Source organism: Cyclopterus lumpus, chromosome 20 (assembly GCF_009769545.1).
Source record: "Cyclopterus lumpus isolate fCycLum1 chromosome 20, fCycLum1.pri, whole genome shotgun sequence".
NCBI lineage: Eukaryota > Metazoa > Chordata > Actinopteri > Perciformes > Cyclopteridae > Cyclopterus > Cyclopterus lumpus.
In genome coordinates this window covers 20040660-20066675 of record NC_046985.1, presented here as the reverse complement: position 1 = coordinate 20066675, position 26016 = coordinate 20040660, and the positions used below count along the sequence as shown (strand labels likewise).

The 26016-nt window shown below is 44.7% G+C and overlaps 2 protein-coding genes across 3 annotated transcripts in view; one reads left to right on the top strand and one right to left on the bottom strand.

Moving 5' to 3' along the window:
• Positions 1 to 594: 594 nt before the first annotated feature.
• zcchc2 (zinc finger, CCHC domain containing 2) lies at positions 595 to 16932 on the bottom strand. Of its 2 annotated transcripts, none has more exons than XM_034559927.1 (13): positions 15916 to 16932; positions 13270 to 13390; positions 12823 to 12893; positions 11234 to 11305; positions 10573 to 10673; positions 8744 to 8847; positions 7681 to 7743; positions 7421 to 7481; positions 6404 to 6524; positions 5076 to 5122; positions 4937 to 4986; positions 4267 to 4383; positions 595 to 4149 (listed from the first exon to the last, which is right to left on the bottom strand). In XM_034559927.1, the coding sequence occupies exons 1-13, from the start codon at positions 16717 to 16719 to the stop codon at positions 2468 to 2470; spliced, it is 3414 nt and encodes a 1137-aa protein (XP_034415818.1). In that variant the 5' UTR covers positions 16720 to 16932; the 3' UTR covers positions 595 to 2467. The 2 variants fall into 2 exon arrangements, with proteins under 2 accessions (XP_034415818.1, XP_034415819.1); XM_034559928.1 differs by having other exon boundaries at positions 5076 to 5119.
• A 6048-nt stretch (positions 16933 to 22980) lies between these two features.
• Positions 22981 to 26016, top strand: part of si:dkey-225n22.4 (collagen alpha-1(XXI) chain) — a 79409-nt gene continuing 76373 nt past the window's right edge. The window contains exon 1 of the mRNA XM_034559929.1: positions 22981 to 23447. The gene's annotated coding sequence lies outside the window, so the exon portion shown is untranslated. The remainder of the gene's footprint in view (positions 23448 to 26016) is intronic.

Here is a 26016-nt window from a genome sequence, read left to right as displayed (position 1 = left end):
ATCGCTCATACTAAGAAGTGGACCAGGAGAACATCACTCATACTAAGAAGTGGACCAGGAGAACATCGCTCATACTAAGTGGACCAGGAGAACATCGCTCATACTAAGAAGTGGACCAGGAGAACATCGCTCATACTAAGTGGACCAGGAGAACATCACTCATACTAAGAAGTGGACCAGGAGAACATCGCTCATACTAAGTGGACCAGGAGAACATCGCTCATACTAAGAAGTGGACCAGGAGAACATCGCTCATACTAAGTGGACCAGGAGAACATCGCTCATACTAAGAAGTGGACCAGGAGAACATCGCTCATACTAAGAAGTGGACCAGGAGAACATCGCTCATACTAAGAAGTGGACCAGGAGAACCATCACACACAGATCACCATCAGAGACACACACAAACACACACAGTATCAGGTGGTCAGTGTCATCTTGCACTCACTGGACGACGACCACATGGAACTCTCAAGTGTTTTAAATACATTAAAAATATATTATTTAATAGATAAATCCATAGATATAATATGAATTTGTATTTCAATATGAACAATTGTTTTTCATAAAATAATGAAACGGTTGAGTCTTAAATGATTTGGCCAACTATGTTTAATCTATTATGTATTTAACACTGTACACGTTGGGTCTCCATATTCTGCTCATAACAAATCAACCATACAGTATATGTGTTGCATGTTGTTATTGACATGAGGGATCTCAGTCCACAAGATGTCATCAACAGTTATGTAAGAAAAAACTACAAACATGGAGATTTCAGGTTCATTAACAGTGATTTCCCTGTTTTCACTTCCATAAATGAAATATTCACTCTGGATGAGACACACAACTAATTGTATGAACATATCAAGCACACACACACACACACACACACACACATCACCATCATGTAATAAATGTTCCCATGAGTCTGTAGAACTTATGTTTCTGTCAACCCTCGACTCCATTTCTCTATTAATGGTCCTACATTTAAACAATGTAAACGCTCCCTAGACATCGTGCATCCGGAGCTCTCACCACTCTGAAATATGAGCCATAAAAAGCTGTTTCACACCTGAAATACTAGACGACAATATACATCAGTATGAGCGGATTGATTTGACCGTTTCATGTTCATATGGAGAGTGGACATTAAAGACTCCTCACTGCCTGTGCAGACGTGTAGTGCACTTGGTGCATTTCAAGTAGAACCACTTGAAAAAGAATAAAGAAATAAAAAGCAGCAATGACATCAAACACAACATAAGTGGCAGAAATGCAGAATTCTACAGTCAGTCCTTAAATGAGAAAACCTTCTAACTAAATGGAAAGAGTAACAACCAACATGGAATCCATTTACATTACTTCTTTGATTTAATATTTGAAAACAAATGTACAATTCTCTCCGACAATAAAATGCTATGTGAACAATAATAATGAGGGAAAAGAATAAATATGCCGTTTTAGAAATAGATAGTGTTTAAGAATTTTTCAGCTGAAACTAGTCTGCTCTTTAATGTAAAAACAAAAACAATCCTCAAAATCTCTTCCCAATAATTAAATAATAAGTTAATCATTTCCAGCCCTCAGTGCAAACATATCAACGACAAACTAAAAGGAACGGGGTGACGGCACAGAGACTCCTCTCCACTGAGCCCCTGAAGACAGCTCACTTCCTTTAGGTGGTTCTTTTCCTGAAGGGGGGGGGCAGACAAAAGCCCCCGCAATACTAGAAGAACTCCTCTTCGTCCTCTCTTCATCATCTTCTTCAATCAGCATTGTCAAGTACATTTGAAATGTGGGAGGCTGCATACTTTAGGTGAACACCAACACACAAGTAGATGCATCCAGACACACAAAGGAGATACAATCAGTGGACAGTCTGAACATTACTGAAGGTCAGTGAAGGTCATGTGACTTCCTAAACTCACCTCATTCAAACTGAGAGGAGGGGTTGGTACCTGCCTGAGGGTCACGAGCCTGCCATTACTCAAACATCGTGTCCGCTACCAACGGCGTCAACATGACGTTACTGTTCACTGTGGAGGAGCTGATTTGGCATCCCCTTTGACGGGGTAACCAAATGGATGGGAACTGTGTCATCCACGGGGGAGACGTGATAAGGGACGCGCTTAGAGACTGGCCCAGGGTTGTGCCCAATGGAAGAAGAAAAGGAACATTTACAGGGGGCAGTGCTCCGCACATTACGACTTAAAGATGAGGATGAGATGTATGCTTCCATCAGGTGTCCCCGTTGGCTTTCTGCCATGTTTTTCCTTCTCTGGCACAAAGGTCTCCTGGAAGATAACCACGCTAGTATTCTGGTGCCATGTTAATGTCCAGTGGCACGACTTCTCCTCTGGCCACATAAACCAAACGGAAGGAGGTAACTCAAAACACACGTGAGGATGAGGCCGACCTCTCAGTCTGAATGTTGGACTCTCTGATGCCCACGACTGCTGTGGGTCTACGGGGTCCTCTGTTTCTCCCTGTTCCGGGTAGCTGCACTGCCTTGCTGCGTGGAGTCTATAGAGGGTTGGTTGCAGTCCTGAGCGTAGTGGCCACTCACTCCACAGTTGTAACAGGACACATTCCCACTCTTCTTATTGACTCCGCCTCCCCCCAGTGCGGCGGCAGGCAGCATCCCCAAGGGGTTTGGGTACACGTGCTGGTAGACGCGCTGGCAGAACGATGCCGCCGGCGCCATCTGCTGCTGGAGGTTGTAGTTTGCAGCTGCGACAGCCGCCGCCGCTGCAGCCTGGGTGCCCAGCATATGTGACGGCAAGTCTGCGTGGCTGTGAGTGTGGAGGGGGCCGTAGGGGGACGGGTGTGCAGGAGGCGGAGCAGTGGGGAAGAATGGGGGCAGAGTGGCAGCCCCGTTGGCCTGGTGAGGAGGCTGGGTCTGTGTGAGGAAGCCGTTACTGCACAGGCTTGTGAGTTGGAAGAGAGGCGGAGGAACGCTGAACACCTGGCGTGCTGCTGCCATCTGGTGGGAGAAGAATAAGGGGGCCTGGCAGCCGGGAGCACCGCTGACCCCGTTGTTGTTACCCATGCTGCCTCGGCCACCACAGTTGTTGTGACACCCACAGGTCCCACAGCCCATCGGTTGCTGCTGCTGCTGTTGTAGTTGTTGTTGTTGCTGCGGTGGTGTTGGCTGCTGGGGGGGCAACTGTTGCTGCTGGGTTTGCTGAAGCACAACAGGGTTGCCAGAGACAACCGGGGCATTCCCACAGGGCGCACTGCTGTTGCTGTAGGACGTACAGTCGCTGTGTGCTGTGCTGCGGGCGAGCGCTGGGCTGGGGGCGGGGCCAGGGGTGTGAGTGGGCACAGCTGGAGGAACAGCTGCTTGCACGTGTCCAGGAGATGGAGCCATTCCCGTGGCTGCAGGTGCTCCTGCAGTGGGCACGACAGAGGTGGGAACAGGTGCCAGACTGTAGGGAGAAGGCAGGCTGGACAGTAATGTTAAGCCGGGGTGCTTGGCATGTAAAGGCTCCACGTGAGGCAGAGAGGAGGCCAGGCCTGAGCTCACACTGGTCGGGTCTTGGCAGGGCTGAAGAGGTGAGGAGAAGGATGTCGGGCCAGGAGACAGGATACTGATGGCTCTTACAGGAGCATGGTGGGAAGCCTGCGGAGCAGCAGGATTAGAAGCACTCCCTGGAGTTCCATCAGTGCCACCATGGCTGTGAGACATGGCTGTTTTGAACCTCTGAACCAGAGGCTGCACAGCAGGACTTCCTGAAGGGTGGAGGCCGATAGGTGGAATCCCAAAGGTTGGGAAGACATCCCTCTTCTCCAGGGCTCCCACAACTCCAGGGCCTAGGACAGCTGGAGGCACTAGAGGTATCTGCATCATCAGAGTCCCAGGCGGGGGCTTCCCATCGGGGACGATACTTTGACTGGGAGGAGGGACCAGAGGAAGTGGAGACTCAGCAGCCCCGTTAGGGAGTACATAGGGCAGAGAATGCATGACCGAGAGAGGGGGGAAATCTGTGCCGGTCTCTGGGCAGAGCGGCTCAGCCTGAGCCTGGTGGACTTTGGAAGACAGAGAGTGGACAGAGATCTCCCCCACCACAGTTGCATCAGTCTGGTGGGCGAAGAACATGTCAGGACCCTGACCTTTGCTTGAGTCATCAGAGTGGCTGTCTGTATCTAACAGAAACAAGATAAGGTCAGCACAACAACATCTTGGTAGCAATAAGAGAAGCATGGAGCACACTATGGGTATTCATTATTCTGTACTTTGTATATAGCGTGTGTGTGCTTTACCTTTGCTGTTGTCATCCTCACTATCCAGGCTCTCTGGTCCTGGGTGTTGAGGGCTGGAGGGAGAGCTGTAGCTTTCTGACGAGGTTTCACCAAAGGTATCCAGACCAGAACCCCCATCTGCAACAACATGTGTGTGTTAAACTGCAGACGAGCCAGTAGACCTGAGGCCACAGAGTATGTACCAATGTACTATTGTGTACAGCATGTGTGTTGTATTCAGTGACTGTAAAGTTGGATGTTTTAAAGCCAGTTATTCAATATAGGAGGTTCTGGTCAAATATTGAGAAAAAACATCCCATAAAAACCTGTGGATTGGTAAACATAATGTAACAAACATTTCATATTCAGTCTATGGAGGCATTTGATTAAATACTTTCTAAGTCTGAGACTGTTCCTCCCCCTCTAAACCTTCTATTATTCTTTGTCCCACTTTAAATCACGTTTCCATAATGCTTATAAATAGGTTTAGTTTTTGGAGCCTATATTTGTGGCCGACTCGGTGCCAGGCACTTTATTGTGCAAATAACTTGTGATGAGTTTCACGTTAAAGGTTCTTCTAGGAAGCTCAGTCTTTAGGTTTGTAATGTTCATCGTGTGGACCAATCGGACTTCTTGGGGGCAGAATCACACAAACGTTGTTTTGAACTTTTCAACCACGAAGTCGACTCACCGTGCCTCGGGGGCGACAGGGCTAGCACCAACCTGCCGTTCCCTTTGTCCCTAACAAGAGACACAAGGGGACAGAGCGACGTCAACACTACACTCGTCTTCTTGCAGCATCGATACCCGCCGAGTCGTACGCAGCCTACCTGTTGGTTTTAGTGCACGGGTGACTTCTCTTCTCAGAGTCCTGCTGCTGGGGAGGACAGTGAAGCGGAACAACTTTCAGCCTTTAACACAACGGTTCACGTGATTCTTGCCGACATGAGAACATTGTTGTGATGTCAGTAGCACGAACGTAGAAAACAAACAAACCAATGCTGCGGAGACGCAAACAGAAAAGATGCTCAGCTCCGCACAAATGATCAGTAAAGACTTACCAGTATATGAACACTACACATTTTTACAATACAATTGGAGAATTGAAACATTATATAACTCATGTTATTTGGATCCAGAAATCCCAGAGCTTCAGTGTAAAGAGGATAGAGATACACTATATATTGATGGGTCCTTGTATCTCTGTATGCTGCACATCAGGCATGTTCATAAAGATTGATTCCCCTGATCAACTGAAATGTAGACATAATAGTAAGAACACTGTCAAAATTGAGCGCAATTTAATCTGTAAGATTGTGTATAATAGCCATTTAAAATTGTCCATCACTGTTTTAAATGCTGCTGAAATCAATTTGAGCCCAGTGTCTGTTAGGAATCCTCTCATTGTGATCCCATTAGTTTCTTAGAACATTTATTACCTTCCACCCTCTCCTCATCGTTCTCTCTGCCACGTTAATTGTTGCAGTCCTCAGTCCAAAAGTTACAAAAGGATAGATATCATATTTTGATTAAACTCAATATTCTGCTTCACACCACATTTGAGTTGAGCAGGAGGAGCATCATTTCAATGTGTACATTAATAACATAATAGAAGTTTACCGGACTATATTTCTGGTGCTGACTAGAGAGGGTGGCAACGTTTAGTCGACTAATGGGCCTGCTGTACAGGTCATGAACGAGATGGTCATAGTTTGGTCTTCCTGTAACATTGCTGCATTTTGGAACATCAACAGAAACTTTCATTTGTAATCAATCCCAAAACATGGAGGTTCTAACAATTGGAACCACAAACACATGCGGAGTAACAACGTCCAGCAGTGACACACAGTGAACGGTGCTCTGTGCTCCGGCTCATCATTAGGCACCTCTGCTGCTGTTACATGACAGAACGACTTAAACATCTGGACCCAGCACAGACCTGAACCCAACAGAGCACAAACAATCACAACCTACAAAGGTCTGACTTGTTTCTCTTGAGCTTCTGCCTTTCTTATTGCCGTGTTTATTTGTTAATGGAGATTAGAAGTTTGAAGGACTGCAAACATTTGTATGCAACTCTCCGGAGCCAATTGAAACAACCCTCCATGTACTTCAGGAGGAGGAGTACTGCAGATAAGGAGAAGCCCTAAACCCTCACCTGTTCAGCCTCCTGGCCGCTCCTCAGTGGACAGCTCTTCCTTCTCTCTGCTGGACCATTAAGCTCTGCAGCGTGGCCCCCCCTCCGACTATCCCCCTGGGGGCCCCTGGCACTAGAGAGACTGGTGGAGAGAAAGGGAACATAAGCGTTCTCCTTGGAAGATGGTAAATGTACTTTTCTAGTCTTCCGACCACTCAAAGCACTTTAACACTACATGTCATCATTCACCCAATCACACTCATTCATACACTGATGGGAGGAGCTAAGGTTCCACCAGCTCATCAGGACTAGCTGACATTCACACACTGATGGGAGGAGCTAAGGTTCCACCTGCTCATCAGGACTAACTAACATTCACACACTGATGGGAGGAGCTAAGGTTCCACCTGCTCATCAGGACTAGCTGACATTCACACACTGATGGGAGGAGCTAAGGTTCCACCTGCTCATCAGGACTAACTAACATTCACACACTGATGGGAGGAGCTAAGGTTCCACCTGCTCATCAGGACTAGCTGACATTCACACACTGATGGGAGGAGCTAAGGTTCCACCTGCTCATCAGGACTAGCTGACATTCACACACTGATGGGAGGAGCTAAGGTTCCACCTGCTCATCAGGACTAGCTGACATTCACACACTGATGGGAGGAGCTAAGGTTCCACCTGCTCATCAGGACTAGCTGACATTCACACACTGATGGGAGGAGCTAAGGTTCCACCTGCTCATCAGGACTAGCTGACATTCACACACTGTAGAACAGCCACGGGAGACATTGTGGGTTAAGTGTCTTGCACAAGGACACATCGACATGGGCTATTGGAGCCGGGGATTGAACCACCGATCCTCTGATTGAAGGACGACCCCGCTCACCACTGAGCCAGTCAAGAGTGTTATCGGATCATAAAGAATGTAACCTCAGCATGTTTTGCTGCTATTACTGAACTTATTCTGTGATCAACATGTTTCAATACAACTCGATTGGGGGAGTCCTGTTTCAGACCACACAGTCTTACCTTGGACACGGACTCTTGGTCCCGAGCTTCTTCTTGTGTCCCTGAGCGTACGACTCCATATCTGAGAGGACATTCAACAAAACACCATATGGAGATGCATTACTGTGACTGGGGGGATTCATTGGCATGGAATCACTTGTTGATAAACCATGTCAAATTTGTAGATATAGAATATATAACAGATTTAGAGATGTACTACAGCATATTTGGATTATGGTACAGTCCAAGTAAGGCATCACACACACACACACACATCTCACCTTCCTCCTGACTGGAAGCATCAGAACAGTCTCCTTGGTAGGCTTTACCCAGCTGGCAGTGACCTTTCAGAGGAAAGTAATCATACAATGCACCTCTTTAGGCAAAGTAGTGATACTGGGCTGTTAATAAAATTGACTCGACACTTTGGACACATATGTTGCTGTAGATGTAAAACAGTAATTGTGTTCTGCTGCAGTCTGTTTAGACCCCTACAGGTATGTTCAGTCAGAACATGAACGTGTAAATAGATGTAAATAGTAAATAATGATGATTCTGATCATTAAAAAGCCTTGTAGGCATTTCCTTATTGGCTTTGTTGTTGTTATCTCAGGAGCAGAATGGTGTAGTACACAGTGCACTGTTCAGATCTAATGACAGCCTATTTCATATTTCTGCAAAGAAAACCTAAGAAATACAGCTTGAAAAGAGACCTGTGACAAACGGAGGGCATGGACGTGGTGTAGTCTCCAGGAGACAGCTTCAATTAGCTTAAGTCTGGGTACTTTTACACACATTTTAAGTGAAGAAAAAAACATTCCTTATGATTACAACGGCATGGACATTGTCCCCTCTTCCACGACTCAAATCCTTTTTGCTTGTCTATTAACAGATGTGGATGGTACTTGGTATTTACTTTGGTATCACGTCTGTTGAGGACAGAAGAAGGTGGAGTTGAAACGCAGACCACTGATTGGTCAGAGAATCATCAGTAGAATTGTCACTTGTCCTGCACAAACCAGTCATTTTCAAATAGCCACGCTACGGTCAATAGTGACAGCATTTTAATTTTGTGTTCACTAAACCGAGATTATTTAAAAAGTGTCCGACCGTAAAACCACCACGAGGTGCAGACGTTCCTCTGTTTGGATGCCAATGAAAGGATCCAGCCACAGCTGTGTCGGGATGAAGATGTTGTCACGGTAGTCAACAGCCCTGCTAAGAATCCTGCCCTACGATGACTATCTGGAGTAGAAAATCATCTAGATATGCATGTCTAGAAACCAAAATTGAGCCGAGTGGAGCTGCAGCATTCAGTGGGAACAAGGCATGTCTGATACTCACATCTGCAGCAAGTAGGGTTTGTAGAGTAACTGGAGTCACAGTTGAAGAAGCTGCAGACCTTTCTGGTCTGTCTGAAGACAGGAGGAGCAGAAAGGAACCTCTCCCTGAAGGCACAAGGGTCAACATGTTTCAGAACTTTTTCTACATTTCTTGGTTATTAATTGTTCAGTAATAAACCTCTCACATCTGTTGGCATGTCTTCTCACATTACCTCCTACACACCCTGACATTTTCCAACCAAATCTCAGTTAGACTTAGAAGTCTCTAACTTTTTACACCTTTTTTCAGGAGGAATCTTATGAAAATCACTTAATAAAGCCAGTTTCATACAAAAATATCCTTCCCGGTGAACAATGGACCTAAACATGTTTTCACAGTATTATTGTATTGTTCTACGATTGGTGCAAATTAGACCCACAGAGGGCAGCAATAGCAAGCAGCAGAGATTGTTACAATGCAGTCGGGTTGTGGGCAGGCCTACTGGTGAAGACAGTCCCATTTCACACTTTCACTTTTCACAAAATGAAACTCATGGACACTGTGTGTCTGTGTGTGTGTGTGTGTGTGTGTGTGTGTGTGTGTGTGTGTGTGTGCATAACAACAAAGAAGTAGCTGGCTTTGATAAATCAGTCTCAACCTTCACAACTGTGTGAAGGAGCTAATCGTACAATGGGAGTGAATCTAAACTCTAGAGCAGAGTGATTAAATAAGGATAGAGAGACATGAGCTGCTGTTGGGAACAAAACAGGAAGTGAGTCATTGTAGTTTGTCAGCAGCTGTGACCTACAGCTCAGAGGCATTCCAGCAACTTTAGAAGCTGATTGCTCCTTCTTGGAGTCACACCTCAGTCCACAAGGTCAGAACAAACTGCCTCTAGACCTGCCTCAGTTTTGATCTCATCCAGTGATTTCTGGGCATTGCTGCTATTCATAAACTCACTACCAATACAGAATATGTTTGCATAAATAACACTAACTGGCAGCAGACCAAAAATCCTGTTATTTGACGACCAAAAGTTGCTTTAAACATTCTCAGTGGTTATTGTAAATCTTTGGGTTCCATGCATCCATTTCAGTTGTTCTAGGTGAGAATAATGCCACTCAAGACCCCGGAGAGCCCAGGTCTTAGTTGTCTTCTAAGTGATTTGTGGCACAGAAGAGTGTACACATGTATTCCCGATGTACTACATACAGTAAATGAGCCTGGAAAAGAACAGGGATTGTGGGTAAGATGTTGACCTCTTATCCTAAGGGAACCCGTGTTCGTGCGCCCTCTGGTCAGCCATTCATATTTTTGACATTACAGGATGACTTATCAGGATATATTACACGTCTCAATAAGGATATGAATATAGCAGGTTTCCTGGTAAATCACATTAGTTATAGGGAATAACCATATGGTAAAGCCTATTTTTGTCTGCTCCTGTGTGAATTAAATACTTGACAAATAAAAAGCATTTTCTCAAAATGACCGTTTCAAGTGAAATTATAAAGAAAAGATACATTAATAGACAATAGTTTGATTTAACTTAAATCTGAGTTCAGTTGTTTTTGAGAAATTTGAGTTTGTATGTGCTTGTGGTTATTAATTTCGATGAGGTTAATGTGTATCACCACATCTCGATGCGATTCCATTGAAAGGCAACAAATTAGCATATGGAATTATCGGCCAGCCCTAAAATAACCCACACATTCCTTCAGGTTAATGTCAATTTGAAAACACTCTTCTGTTACTAAAGCCAGATTCATCATTCTGAAATAATAATATTGATCGCTAGAGGGAAACTGTATCATCCTTGAAGCCATTATTTGACCCATGAGGTGTAGTACCTGAGGTTCTTCTCCACCTCCCTGCTCTCGTTGCGGCCCCCCTGGTTCAGAAGCCTCAGGATGCCCTTCTCAAAAGACTCGGTGCACTTGTCCTTAGGAAGCTGGAGGAGAAACACATGCATCCAGAAGGAAGCTTGAGCTGGATACTTTGGGTGTAAACTTGTCAAATTACATTGAACTTTAGTGGTCTTGAATGGAACTATTAGCAGTCACATGAAGAATGTGTGCGACAGGGAACCGGCAGAACAGCATGCAGTCACATTATATGGTGGGTCATGTTTATAGAAAATAATAACGTTTAATTTATAGAAATATAGAATTACATTAACAAATGTATCAATGAAACAACTCATTTCTATGACTATTTTCTCATTCATTTTCAGAATGATCCGACCCCACATTGTGGTAGCACGAGGAAGGTAGCGCTAGGCAGATAGCGCTAGGCAGATAGCGCTAGGCAGATAGCGCTAGGCAGATAGGATGAGCTGGAGAGTTGAGAGATTTCTCATACAGTAAAACTTTGTTATGGAAATTATTGGCAAATATAGAATTATATTGAATAGTGAATTGCAGTCCTAGTTAGAGTAGTGTGACTGTTAGAGGACCCCTAACTGTTTTGTACCGGATGGAAGGAAAACCACAAGAACGAGAAGAATAATACCTTCAGAAGGAAGTTCTCCAGTTCCAGATGAGTTTTGGTCACACTGCTCAAGGAAGAGTCGGACCACTTGACCTGTAACAGCGTGGGACATTCCCCATCACTACTCAGAGAAGATGAGACTAACAGCAGCAAAGCCAAAAGGGATTGTTTGCCCTTCACGGTACAGTTCAACACCCACACACTTTACAAGGTCACACCATGCTGATTTGAGGGATCCATTTATGTTGAAAAGACAGATGTGAGTGACTCATATATATGGATATATATATCCATATATATGGATATATATATCCATCCATTTTCAATACCGCTTTCAATACCGCTTATACTCATTAGGGTCGCGGGGCGCTGGAGCCTATCCCAGCTGACATAGGGCGAAGGCAGGGGACACCCTGGACAGGCCGCCAGTCCATCGAGGGCACATGTAGGGACATACAACCATTCACTCTCACATTCACACCTATGGGACATTTAGAGATCAATTAACCTGCAGCATGTCTTTGGACTGTGGGAGGAAGCCGGAGAGCCCGGAGAGAACCCACGCTGCCACGGGGAGAACATGCAAACTCCACACAGAAGGACCGCTCCGACCGGGAATCGAACCCGCGGCCCTCTTGCTGTGAGGCGACAGTGCTAGCCACTACACCACCGTGCAGCCCATATATATATATATATATATATATATATATATATATATATATATATATATATATATATATATATATATATATATATATACATATATATATATATACATATACATATATATATATATATATACGATATATATATAGTGTTGTGTTTGTTATATATATATATATATATATATATATATATATATAACAAACACAACACTATATATATATCGTATATATATATATATATATATATATATATACACACACACACATACGATGATGGAGTGGGCTCAGAAGGGATTGCTCCTTCCTTTTCATGGCTGAAACTTGTACTTTACACAAATGTTCATATGCATTTTGAGCTTTCTACAAAACGCGTGCTATAATACAGTAGTTGGCATTACACAAATACTATTACTCCCCCGTGGGGGTATCTCACTGTGTCAACACCAGATGCATTCATAAAGACTGCTGTGTAGCCACTCTGATGGGAGCCAGCAGTGTCAGTACATTACTGAGTGGGTAGATGTAGAATATCAGTCATTTTCAATTGCAATCCCAACTCAGAAAAGATGGGTTAGGTACAAGGTTAATTTGTTGTCATGGTCCATGATAATTGTAGATTACAATTCCTCCTGGGCAAGTGGAGGTTGGTTCATGGTGCTTTGCCTGTTACACTAGTTGTCCTTTTGCTTCTTCGCTGTATATGTTGTTTGTTTGGAGAATAATGCAATGATACGTTTTTTGGACCGAGAGAGACCACGTGGAAATACCACTGTAGAATAATTGGCCATCCTCCCGAAACAGAGCAGATGAAGGTGTTTCCATAAGTGTGTTTGTGTTGTCCAACAGGTGACGCATAACTACACTAATCAATAATCCAGTCTTCCTAACCTGTAGATGATGCCACCAGACATCTTGAGCCTGTGTGTTGGCATCACTGTTACCTACCTCAAAATTATACTCCTTGTCCAATCTGGTCCGAGAGATGCCCCTGAGCACAATGCCCTCTATGTGCACGGCTGCAACCACAGGGAGAGGGAAGAAGTGCTGATGAACTGTATTATTATACTCTTCTTAGAAAATATCAACTTCACAAACACAACATGCACAAATATGAAGGGGTCTGCTGTATATGCTGCTGTGGCTAGACATGGAACCATATGACAATATCATGTCACATAATAATTAAGATATGAACAATATTATAAAAGTGCCAATAAAACATACTGGAATCACTTAACCTTACATTTTGTTTCTAGTGAACATCCTGTTGAGTGAAAACCAAACAGTTAAGTTAAATAAGCTAATCATACATAAATAAAGAATACATTAATATAAAACTAACATTGTGGGAGTCTGTTATTTCTGCCCAGTTATGGTTGTTATCATCATCACCTTCTCTTTGTGCTGCCCAGCGGCTGGAGCGGCGGCTCTGGCAGGGCAGATGGGACGCTGCACATTCCCCCAAACCCAGCACGGGGGAGGGCAGGTAATCCGCCTTCTGACCCGTCAGCACCTGGAGACCAGAAATACACCAAGTTAGTGACCGGCTCATACTGCTGTAATTTCAATGTGAGTATTATTCACAGCTTTCATATTTAGCTTGGAAACACGCTGTAAAAATGTTTTGCATAATCTCGGGCAGCAGTAACAAACGTATCATGTTTACATGGAAGTACACTTAAGTGACTGCTAATGCTTGGGCACAGTTACAACTTGTTTGTCAGCTTTCCAAAACTGTAGTAACATTTAGTTATGGCATACACGAGGACTTGGATTAAATGACCCCAAGTAAATATATTCGTCTACGATGAGTTGAATCTCTGACACAAACCCACGTCAGATGTCGAGTAGCACAAAACAGTGATCCCCACATGTCAAACAAACACAAAAGGAAACATGGAAAACAGAGCTACAACGTCCACGTAACTGATCAGGGGGGATGACACGGGCGTTATGAGAAACAAAGAGCCACCAGAAGCATCCGCTCTCCCCCCGTCTTTGACCACACCCGACAGAGCCACAGTGCAGAGACAGCACAGCCCTCTAAAAATGGCATGTGAGGTTTCATTAAGAGCAGTGCCTCCCCCAGTGATGTGAGCCTCATTGATGGTAAATGGACTGTGCTATTGCAGCGCTTTTCTAGTCTCTCGACCACTCAAAGCTCTTTAATACTACTTGTAATTCACCCAGTCAGACACTGATGGGAGGAGCTACCATGCAAGGTGCCATCTGCCCAGCAGGAAAACACACACGCACACGCTATTTGGGGTTACCTGTGTTGCCCAAGGGCATATTGACTGAAGTTGCCGGGGATCCGATGAAATTCCGAATGAAAGATGACCCGCTCTGCCACTGAGCCACAGCTGCCAAGACTTTAGCAAGTGGCTCTACGTTTAAAGGTGATAAGTCATCATTAAACAAGAGATGCGGATAAGTCCAGCACCAACGTAGGTCTTTTTTTTTTAGTTAACACTTAACTACTTTCAATCATCACCTAATTTGCGATCACATTTTCTGGTTATTTATAATAGATACTGAATCTGAATACTGAATTAATTTCCAATCGTTGCCCAATTGATGAGACTCCCCAATGTAAACCGCCCATGTACCACTTGAACAACATTAGGCGGAGAGTTGCTCACACGAGTTGAGATTGAGTTTCAGCCATGGATCCTGGAGGAGGGGGGGGGGGGGGGGGGGGGGTCTGCTGTGTGATTCCTAACTGACTTCAGATTAGGAAAGGGATTTTTCAATTATATGTGTACATTTAACAAATGCCATCAGTAGGTCAGTAGATGGAAAACATCCACCACTTATGTCAAAGCCCTGAGCTCTCTGTTGTCAGAGGTTCAATAATCCATCCTTTGCCTCAAAGATTTACAGTACAGGGACTGTGTGCATGTTTCAGACTATGTTTCAACAGACTAGAGGGCTTCATTCCAAGCAAACACTACGGTGATCCTTTCACTGATTAATAACCCCAACCTGAGGAAAGGAAGCAGCAGTTAGTTGGGAACTAGGCTGAAAAAGAAACAGGATAACTATAGGATCTCTATGGACAACGGTTAAAGAAGAACGCAGACATTGTCTGATGGAGACAAAGATACAAAGTGCTTCAATCACGAGTAACACCATCTATGTTTTTTCTTCTTCAATTTTGTGAGTTATGATTGGGATTCTGTTTGCTTGAATGGCAGGTGTCTCCCACTCTGCCCTGGAGGTTGCCACTTGGTCCCCCCAGGCTCCATCCTCTGGGGCAAAACTGAGATTTTCTGTCTTCATAAACTGACAAGCATTGCTCTAAACCAAGACTGCAGGGGCCTGTTAAAGAAATAAGGTTGAGAGTTATCTGGACAGCGTTATTAAAAGCAAAAGGCCGACAACTGTAAAATCCAGAACACGCACCGGATGGACAAAGAGTTAGAGATGGAAGTTTTAGCGAGGACATTCTGTTCAGATGTCCTCATAAATCTATGTTAACAAGCCATAGATCACCCATCAGCTATGGTTTTAAGCATACAGATTCATACACACGGGCTTCACAACGTGTGATGAACTGACAAACAGCAGAGCGAAAAAAGGAGGAAAGAGATCCATCTAGTAACTCAAGTCACCATTTGCAAAGCTGATAACCTTCAGTGCACTTGATTACTGCTGAAAGAAACAGAAACGTCACAGCAACATCTGATAACCAGCACCCAGCTGCTGTCCCGGGTGGTACAGCGGACCCTCGGACACGGGTCACACCGCTGCAGCAGGTACAGCTGGGACATGCAGGCTGTGAGGTAATAGACAACACGGCCTCCACGCGCATGGACGTCCCTCAGAGCTCGTGACGGAAGACTAGTAAACATGGCATACGCACTTAGCACACTTGGCCACTCACGGAACAATGGGCTACTTATTATTCGTAGCCAACCAACTGCGTATTTTTGATTGACTTCAACCGTGACGCGGCTATGCTAACGTTACAGACACCAACACGGGTCTTCAACTAGCTAGCGTGTAACGGGACTCCCGTCGGTGACTGCTCGTTACCGTTATCTGGGCGTTTATTCGGGGTCGGCTGAGACGCCTCTCCTCCTCCTTTATAGCGAGCTCTATTTTGTCAAGCTGCCCGCGGACCATCTCCCGCTGGTGGAAGTGGAAAGCCGGGTGGAGTGAGGCCATGGCGAAGAGGAGCGCCAGCTGCTCCAGAGGTCCCGCCGTCGTTTCGTTGGCGGAGGAGCCGCAGGTCTGCTGCGACCTCCCGTACACGTCCCCGTCCCGACACGGTGGACGGAGCGGGTGGTGGCGAGGCTCCCCGAACGGAGGGAGGGAGCAGTCGTAGTTTGTGTAGAACAAGGCCGGATCTACATGGCTCAGTATCCGAAAGAGTATTCCAGCACATTCCCTGCTGTCAGAGCCGAGGAGGGAGAGGCAGACCAGGAGCTTGGACCTCACCACTGGGTCGACCACGTCCGTTAAAACCCCCAAGTCGCTCGGACTATTGGCCCGGAACTCAAAGTCTCTTAAGACGTGGTAATCTTTCCTTGCGAGGTCTTCTAAGTAGGATCCCAAAAAGCGGAGCTCCAGCGGTTGGCACATATGCAGCAGCCCGCACATGAACTCGATCCGCTTAGCGGGGTTTAGATGGAGGCCAAACCACTCAAACACAGTCTCCTTGTCCAGCTGGGTTGGATACACGCTGGCTCTTGTCGACTCATCCAGCCCGTCGGACACCGAAGCAGGAGGTACCGCCCTGGGGAAATGTCGGTGCTCCGACAGATCCAATGAGTTGTCTTCGGCCGTTTCGTCGCCTCCTTCCTCGCCCATTTTCATCGGTAGCTTCATTTTCAGCATTCTCAGCGCTGCGAGAGGCTTCACACAGTAAACAGCGCGCTGTGCATCCCTGGCCGCGGACAGCGGTCCGTGATGCTGAGCGGAGGCGAGCCGTCAGTCGGTCCACCGAGCGGGTCCTAGCTAACGCTCGTCATCTGGCGCTGCATGGATGTTTACTGCGTTAGCATCGGGTTAGCATCGGGGTTTTAGCGCTCCGTTCTTGTTCTACTCATTTCCGGCACAGTGACCGTGGAAGGCTCAGTGCTGCCATCGCGCGGCTGCTGTCGGACTCGCTGGAACAGAAGGCGTTCGGGTCAAAAAGGCACCGTTTTCATATTTGGTTTGATTTTAAGACGACTTTACAGCGAACAACCGGAGTAAACTCATTAGCAAGACCAGCAGAAGTAAACTGCTGTTCCCATTGCAGAATGAGCACTGCCTAAGTCTACTTGGTGTAGAGAAAGGCCCTGCTAAATACGACTGGAGTCCACCATCTTTGTACAGCCATCGTTCTGTTCTAAGCAATCTGCATGACTCTTCACGACTCCAGTCCAGACGGAAGGACGTTTATTACCTCACACTACCTAACTATTTAGAGCACCTTTTTCAAACCGCGTTTTATAATTTCTACAGTTATTCTTAACTTGATTCCTGATAATAATAACTCATCTTTATCTAAAAAGCCACCATTTACTTCACAATTAAAATTAAATATATTTGTATCGTCGGCCACTTTATTAGGTACCCCTGAAGGCAAAATGACCCCTTTTTGCCTTCAGAACTGCCTTAATTCTTCGTAGCATAGATTCAACAGGGTGTTGAAAGCATTCCTCACAGATTTTGGTCCATATTGACATCACGCAGATGCTGCAGACTTGTCGGCTGCACATCCATTGATGCAAATCTCCCATTCCACCATATCCCAAAAGTGCTTTATTGGATTGTGATCTGGTGACTATGGAGGCCATTTAACTCAGTCATGTTCAAGAAACCAGTTTGAGATGATTTGAGCTTTGTGACATTGCATTATTCTGTCAGAAGATGGGTACACTGCTCATAAAGGGACGGACATGGTCAGCAACAATACTCGGGTAGACCATGGCGTTTAAACCATGCTCAATTGGTACTAAGGAGCCCAAATTGTGCCAAGAAAATACCCCCTTCCATTAAACCACCACCAGCCTGAACCTTTAATACAAGACAGGATGGATCCAAGCGTTCATGTTGTTTATGCCAAATTCTGACCCTACCATCTGAATGTCTCAGCTTAAGTTCAGACTCATCAGACCAGCCAACTTTTTATTGTCCAATTTTGGTGAACCTCTGCGAATTGTAGCCTCAGTTTCCTGTTCTTAGCTGACAGGAGTGGCACCCGGTGTGGTCTTCTGCTTCAAGGATCCACATGTTGTGTTGTGTAAATCCATTGAGTTGCTGTCATGTGATTGGCAGAGAGAGAGAGACAGAGACCTTTAAAATATAATCGGCCTGGGAAAACCAGTGGTTGCTCCTTCAAGGATCATTTAAAAAACAAAAGTAACACAATATAGAAAAAGGAACCTGTATGAAAACATTTCAGAAAAACTTACATCGGGAAAGTACATCTACCTCTAAATTGGTGGAACACAGCCCCCTACCCCAGTTGGAAAACATGCAGGTGAGTTTTCTGGAGTCTTACGCAATCCCTGCCTGTGGCCTGCCTTACCACATCTACCCCAAATTTGAACTGTTTGACTGGATGCATTAGGAAGGTTATTTTCAACTGGCCTGCATACAGATTGTGGTAGATTAAAGGGATTGGTGTGGTTGCCTGCTGTAGTCCTATGGGAATGTCTCACTGGAACAGGGGCGGTAGTAGAGACTCATGTAATGTGTCTGCTAGGCAGTTTAACTGGGGATCTGGGTGTATTGTAGCTGGTGGATCATCAGGTACCAAATTATGTGGCAGTTGGATGTTACCCGAAGTTAGAGGCTGCATGTTGACCATTATTACACTGCCCATTTCACTTTCATCTTTAGGCATATCAAGGTCAGTTTCCTCTTCTTGAGGCAGACCGTGCAGTTCAGGTGGAGGAGAGTCAAGCGTTGCAGTACAAGGAAGAACTTTAGGTTCTGTCCTGTTGAGATGTTTCTCTGGTCCAGCTCTGTTCCTGTCTGATTTTATAAACCCTTCCTTTGTCATCCAAACAGTGCAAATCTCATAGATTATATAGTCCCAGATACCCTAGATCAACGGTCCCCAACCCCGGGCCGCGGGTCGGTTGGTACCGAGTCGCACAGAACGAGTGAATTTTTTTTTCATAGTCGTAAAAAAAAATATTTTGAAAAAGGACCGGATACATCCGTCTGTGCATCTTGCCTGAGTTTAGTCACCGGACAAGTTGTGTTCAAATGCACGAGTGGATCCCATGCAAAGTGAGTGGATCCCATGCAAAGTGAGTGAGAGTGGATCCCATGCAAAGTGAGTGGATCCCATGCAAAGTGAGTGAGAGTGGATCCCATGCAAAGTCAATGCTTAGGCGCGAAAAGGGGGCGTGGCTTATCTCCGGGGCTTGTCTCCGTAAAAACTGTTGTAACTTCCGCCTTCCACCTTGAAAGAAATAACCACTATTTCTACTCTATACTTGTTCTGGAAATCCCACAAACGTCAGAACATCAGATGCCCTCGTATTTGGGTTTATAACATCACCCGTCACCACAGCTCGGTGAATGTCACCGTCTTCTCCAGGAACTGTGTCTGGATGACTGCGGCTTCCAGCCCTACTTCAGGCTAACCTGTAGCTGTATTAAAGAGCTTGGGGGGTCCGCAAACCACTACGATGTGTCATTTCTTTCTGATTCAACAACGGCAGTACAGTGACGGGCGGAGCATCTCAACGCTGATTTTATTACGTCATATTTATTGCGTCATATTTGTCGCCCACACTGAAGGTCGGTCCGTGAAAATATTGTCTGACACGAAACCGGTCCGTGGCTCAAAAAAGGTTGGGACCGCTGCCCTAGATTTGATTGCATCCCAGTGGATGATTCCTTCGGAAGACGAGGGTATCTGGTGCCAGCATTTCTGTTACATTTGGGGGCAGTTGCCTGTTCAGCTGCCAATCTGAGCTGATCCGTAGTATGGTGATATGCAGTCTTCAGCCGTGGGTGGAGCCTGGAGCCAAGTTATTGTCTGTGGTGGCAAGCAACAAATCAACAGGTAGCGTGGCTTTTTGCCCAATCAACTCATAGAGCTGGTAGAAGCATGTTCTGTTGTACACAAAAAGGATCTGAGGCAGGTACTGTGGCCATTTTCTTTTCAAGTGGAAGGCTACGGAGTAAGTCATACGGTTGAATCTTTCCCATTGCCTTCAGGGTGATAGGGTGTGGTACGGTTTTAACAGTTCTTATTCACAATTCCTGCCTTGGTCACTGTAATGAAGACCCTCCATTACAAACATCGGAACACAGCTTTAAGGAAAGAGACACTCAAAAGGGGTTAATGATTTATTTTAATGTCTTGATTGATTCTGGAAGATGTGGAGTCAAGTATGTCTAAAGGCACCAAACCTGTGTAGACAATTGCAAGATTAGTTTGGCTGATCTATACTCAAATGATTGGGAGTATAAACTACAGGGCGACTGTGGGTCAGTGGTTAGCAGGTCCGTCTTTCAATCAGGGCGTTGGTGGTTCAATCCCCGCCCTAGTCGATGTGTCCTTGAGCAAGACACTTAACCCTGAATTGTTCCCTGTAGCTGTTCTACAGTGTATGAATGTAACATGATTGTAAGTCGCTTTGGATAAAAGCGTCAGCTAAATGACATGTAATGTAATGTAAACTGTTTTTTGATGCAGTCAAATGCAATGTGTACTGTGTTCAAGTCACTCACCTCTGTTGTGTCTCCTCTCCAGGGTGTTCCATCTAAATGAGTGCCCCAGGTGCCTGAACACCAATTTATGGTTCCAGGAGATACCAAGTGATAATTAGTAGAGGGGTGTTTGTACAGTCTATTTCCCTGTTTGGGCTTTATATTGTGACATGTGGCACCAATAGAGATCATGCAGATTATTGACGTTAGAGGTTAAGAATGTATTTATTGGGGTATAGGTAAATGTGTTGTCAGGGGAGGGGCAGAGTTACCAGTACTATGGTGGTGGTTGAGGTCCTCATCAGTAGCAGGCTATATAAAGCTGCCTCATACAATAGAGTGAGGTTCGTCATGTGTTCACCTTCTTCATTCCACTTCTCCATGATGGAGCACTTGCCTTGACCCTTGACCCTTGACCCTTGGCCTTGTGTTTGCTTCCAATTACATCTGCCACAATGCCGTGTAAGGGTGCTGCCAGCTTTGAAAACCCCTCCACAAAGAGGCAGTAATAAGAAGCAAAACCAAGAAATGACTGAAGCTCTGCTGCAGTGGTGGGTTGTTTCCATTGTCTGGGTCGGTGGCCACCACTGCTGACACTGTGCCCCAGGTACTTAGCCTCTCGTTGAAAAGAATTGGTCTACCATCTGTTTGAAGCTGATAGGGTTTTGAGTCTCTCTGCTCTTTTTGTGAAGTTTGTGGATGTGGGCTTGTATTTAGATGCCTATAGGTTTCATAATAGCATCTAGCTGTACCTGCTGGTTCCTAAGACACTCTTTAAGCTCAGCTAGGTCGAGGTGGCACATTTATGGCATTGGACTCAACTACATCGATGTTAATTGGTGTATGTTTTGCAAGAAAAAGCACGGGACCTTTGCCTACTCTCCTTTCTTCCCTCTTCCGCCCACCTGATGGCAATACTATGGAGCATAGTAAATGACATAATAGGGTTTTGACTGAAGCTTCGTCTAAGCTCCCTCTGCAACATATCATCATGTCCATGCTCTACGAACTGATCACGCAAGAGCTGGTCAGAGGCAGGAATGCCACCGGGTGGTTTATGAATGACCACATCCCTAAGTGTCTTTAAACCATGAGAATACCGTATACTACACACTGTGTACACATACTCAATGCAGCTTGCGTAACAGGTAGCAGACTGCAGAGAGGAAATATCTCCACTCTGACAGTGATTAGCGTAGGAAACACTGGACCTTCCTTTATGAAAAGAAAGGAGATAATGCCGCCCCACAATCCCTTGCGGCGGCACGAGAACAAACGATCATGAAGACAAACGCAGATCATGTAAATAAGGTTTTCCTTAAACTATTGTCTGCATATTCTTATAATCTGCATATAAACCATAACAACAAAGAGTGATATGAGACATTTTTAGTGGGAGATCCGACTCCACTTTGACTAAACTATGTAGTTATGAGGCGACGGCAGGCGCATGTTATATTATTTTTGATAGAGCTCAGACAAGCCGTGAACTAACCCTGATTTATGGAATATCTTTCCCCTGATAAGAAGGGTCCTTGAGAACTACCTCACTGTGCTGCTCCAGCAGGGGGCGATGACAGCTTACGGTTCATGGTCCTTGTGAACACGGTCCCAGCACCACAAGCTACTTGATAGTATTTAGTAAACATTAATGAAGGAACATGTCACCCAACGCCAGCAAGTGATTGACAGCATGCATGTTTTTTTATTCTTTCAGACTCATGTTTGTACAGTAGTGTAGCTCTCTGGCACAGAAGACTAAGATGTGTTTGATGTTCGTAGGACACATTCATTGTCTTCTCATGTCATCCATCCATCCATTTTCAATACCGCTTATCCTCATTAGGGTCGCGGGGGTGCTGGAGCCTATCCCAGCTGACATAGGGCGAAGGCAGGGGACACCCTGGACAGGCCGCCAGTCCATCGAGGGCACATGTAGGGACATACAACCATTCACTCTCACACCTATGGGACATTTAGAGATCAATTAACCTGCAGCATGTCTTTGGACTGTGGGAGGAAGCCGGAGAGCCCGGAGAGAACCCACGCTGCCACGGGGAGAACATGCAAACTCCACACAGAAGGACCGCTCCGACCGGGAATCGAACCCGCGGCCCTCTTGCTGTGAGGCGACAGTGCTAGCCACTACACCACCGTGCAGCCCCTCATGAGTCTTCTCATGTCAGTCAAACATAAAAGAATACTTTATCTGGATAATGACCACGCTCATGAAAGTTTATTTCATACATGAACTCACTTACATGGGGGCTTCTTTCTTCAGAGGCAACAATACAAATCTGAAGATACTAATCGTCAGAAGATAACATGGCATCCGAGAAATTATAACTGCATTAAGAGGATGCAGAGATTTGTCATTTAGATTAAATGTATTCTATTTGCAACCGTGACAATTTATTTAATCAGTTAATTTGAATACTTTTAAATCCCAGAGGTCCAACGTGTCGTGCAGATGCTATCGCATCTCTTCAACCTGTAATTGAATTAAACTGCTGCAGTAAAACATGCTGGCTGTTTGCTGCTGCAGTTGACCGTATGACTACTATTCCTGTGTGTAATGTTAAATACATGCAGATGTTAACAGTGATTGAATATGCTGAAGAGGAGACACCTTCACACTTTCTCTGATGCGTTTCCACACTGTGGTCAGTCCACACATTGGATGTCTGTGTCTATGTGTGTGTGTAAATCCACATTAGGCCCACATTGACTGTCACATCCTGCATGGAAGCTACCCACGACTTATAAAGGCTGGCTTGACACTCCCACCACGCCCTCCGCCAACCAGAGAGAGGACGTCACATCCCAAGTCAGGACTTCACCCACTTCACTTTCTCTGAGCAAAGTGGCATTCATCATTTCCTGCTAGGAGCTGACAGAGAAAGGTAAGGCCCTGTCATCATTTCTCTACTGCATGGGCTGTTATGAAGAGAGACTCTTTGGAGGGTACGAACCACAACTATGTGATATTAGGTATCTGTACATAATGTACATCACATAACAAGCCTCATCGATATCAAATTGATTCTGGTCATACAGAGTATTGACACTCTTGTCGGTGGTTGTGTGTTACTTTGGTTGTTATTGTTTCATTTACCGCTTAATCTGCAGCTGTATATATATTATCTATGCATGCTTGTATCACCAGTGTTTTAATAGCTTTTTTTAACTTCACGTTAACGGGGCATTGGTTTGGCAACAAGTGACCGGCCATCATGACAAAGAGAAGACAAGCTAAATATACAGTATAACTGCATACATCAGCCTATGTGATTATGGGTGAGCAGTTGTCTGCCTTAGCGCAAGGCCACAGCCTCTCTCTGTGTGTTTTGGCATTATAAAGTTATGCTGAAATATACATGTTATTTCAGTCTGTTATCTGAAATAACGTGTTGTCCATTTTATTTACTGTATGTTCAACAACTGAATGAGTTGTAAAGGATGGAGAAGATGTGTGGGATGGTGTTCAAGGTGGTCAGGAGCTATTATTGGTTCAGGACGCACAGTTTCATCATGCAAAGATCCTCTCATCGCTGAATATCAGAGAAGTTCAAACGTGTTCTGTCATCAAGAGGTTTTACATGACAAGTACATGAGACAATGAGAACTACCTTTGCAAAGGTGCATCTGTTTTTTTAATACTCAATGCTGGCTGGGCTTATTTTGGAAGAGGTTTTAAAACAACATTTCAGAGGGTGAATATAGACAGAAAGTATGAGCAAAAGAATGTGTTTTTTGAACATTTAAGCATAAATATACCCTAGATATGTCCCGTTTAACAACACATTTTCTCACACCAATGTGTGAAATAATAAACGACGCTCTCCTTAACACTCTAGCATCAGTTTGGTACGTGTCAGGGACGGCTTGTCAATATACTATTTTAACGTGCATGGTGTCTTTTCAAAATGAACTTACGTCTTCACATTGCTGCTTGTGGATCAGTTGCATACACATGCTATACGAGCACTGACCAAGCGCGTTAACTGACACGCTTGCCCGATTTGTGACCATACCGCTATACATTATACTTTGATTCAGTCAATATGGCTATGTTTTTGCATTAATTCAACAAGTTGACTGCAAATCAAGTACATCATTAGTCATCCGAATGCAGTGCAAATCTTAAAAGAATCTACAGAAAGTTGGACTTGGGAACACTGGGCACCCTTTGCCATTAATTGCACAGAGGATGGTTGAAGGAGATGACCCATTAACATTTTCACACTGAGGGGTTTTTATATGTGCAAACTGAAAAACACTTAATCGTTTAGACAAAAAATGTTCAAAGATTGCATTTGAGATTTTCTTCTGCATTTTACTCATCCTTCAAACAGTCATTGGGCTCCTTACATAAATAAAAGTTGTGAAATCACAGCATAATGTAATAAGATACACAACATGCTTTGGAAAATGGTTTGTAGTTATGTTCAATATTTGTAATTTACAGTAAACATGCTTCAACGTGGGTCTTTTGAAAAGGTATTTGATTCAATATCACCACATTAACAAAATAATATCCTGTCAGACCCTACATCTTATAATTTAATGCAATGACCAAAGAATATTACAGTAGAAATACAGTAGATCATGTAGAATATATATATGGCAGTTGCTCCCTGCAGTCATCTTTGTTTTGTAAAGCAACCAAAGGCGCTGAGCAATCCCAACGACATCTGTGCACAAGGAATGTTCTGTGATGCTGTGGCCAGCGGGCTGGTTGATGTGGCTGCTATGCTGCACTGGTGGTTTCCCCAATGTGGAGTGAGGTTTGGAAGAATTCAGGTTCACTACCTGCCGATCCACACTGTGAGTTTGTTTTAATGACTAGCATGCTTTAAAATGAAAGAGTGGGGATGTATAAATGGATCCAAGGAAGGAAAAAAAGTCTATTTTTGAGGATCCTGGTGGAGACACTTTTAGAAATCGTGAAACATTTGAAACATTCCAAGTGTTATTCAATGGGTCCTCACAACCATGTGTTTTGACTCTGGGTCCTTCCCCCCTTGTTCTCCCGCGTTTTTCTCCCACTGTGAGTGATCTGTCCTCAAACAAACACCTGTACACTAGGAGGCATATGAATGAGTGGACACGTGTATTTTCACGAGCAGATATACTGTTTTCCTCATATGATACTAAGGTTTCATCCAAATTAAGAGCACATTTTAAGAAAATGAGAATTGATGCCATTTCTATTCAGTGCTGACAAGTGAATATTAAGAAAAGGGCTTGTGGAGTTAATTCTCAAGTCAAGCGCCATCAAACCATTGCAGAAGAAGATGGTGCAATGTGATAACTGCACCAGTTTTGATTAAAGTTAAACAATTTCCTCTGACCTAAACAACAACATATGTCATTTTGTCATTGCCTTTGAAAACAAGGCATATTAGTTTTCTGATCTGGCTTCCCCATTGTCAGGTGAAGTCCTGTGTATGTGAAAGTGTCCCGATGTTC

Bases quoted from the DNA above. Each gene is read 5' to 3' on its own strand.
- zcchc2 (XM_034559927.1), bottom strand. From the start codon at position 16,719: ATGCTGAAAATGAAGCTACCGATGAAAATGGGCGAGGAAGGAGGCGAC. The intron at 10,674-11,233 runs GTATTATTCTTC...TTTCTCCTCCAG, and splicing joins TGGAGAACTTCCTTCTGAAG to CTTCCTAAGGACAAGTGCAC. The intron at 7,744-8,743 runs GTGAGTATCAGA...TTCCTCTGAAAG, and splicing joins AAACCCTACTTGCTGCAGAT to GTCACTGCCAGCTGGGTAAA.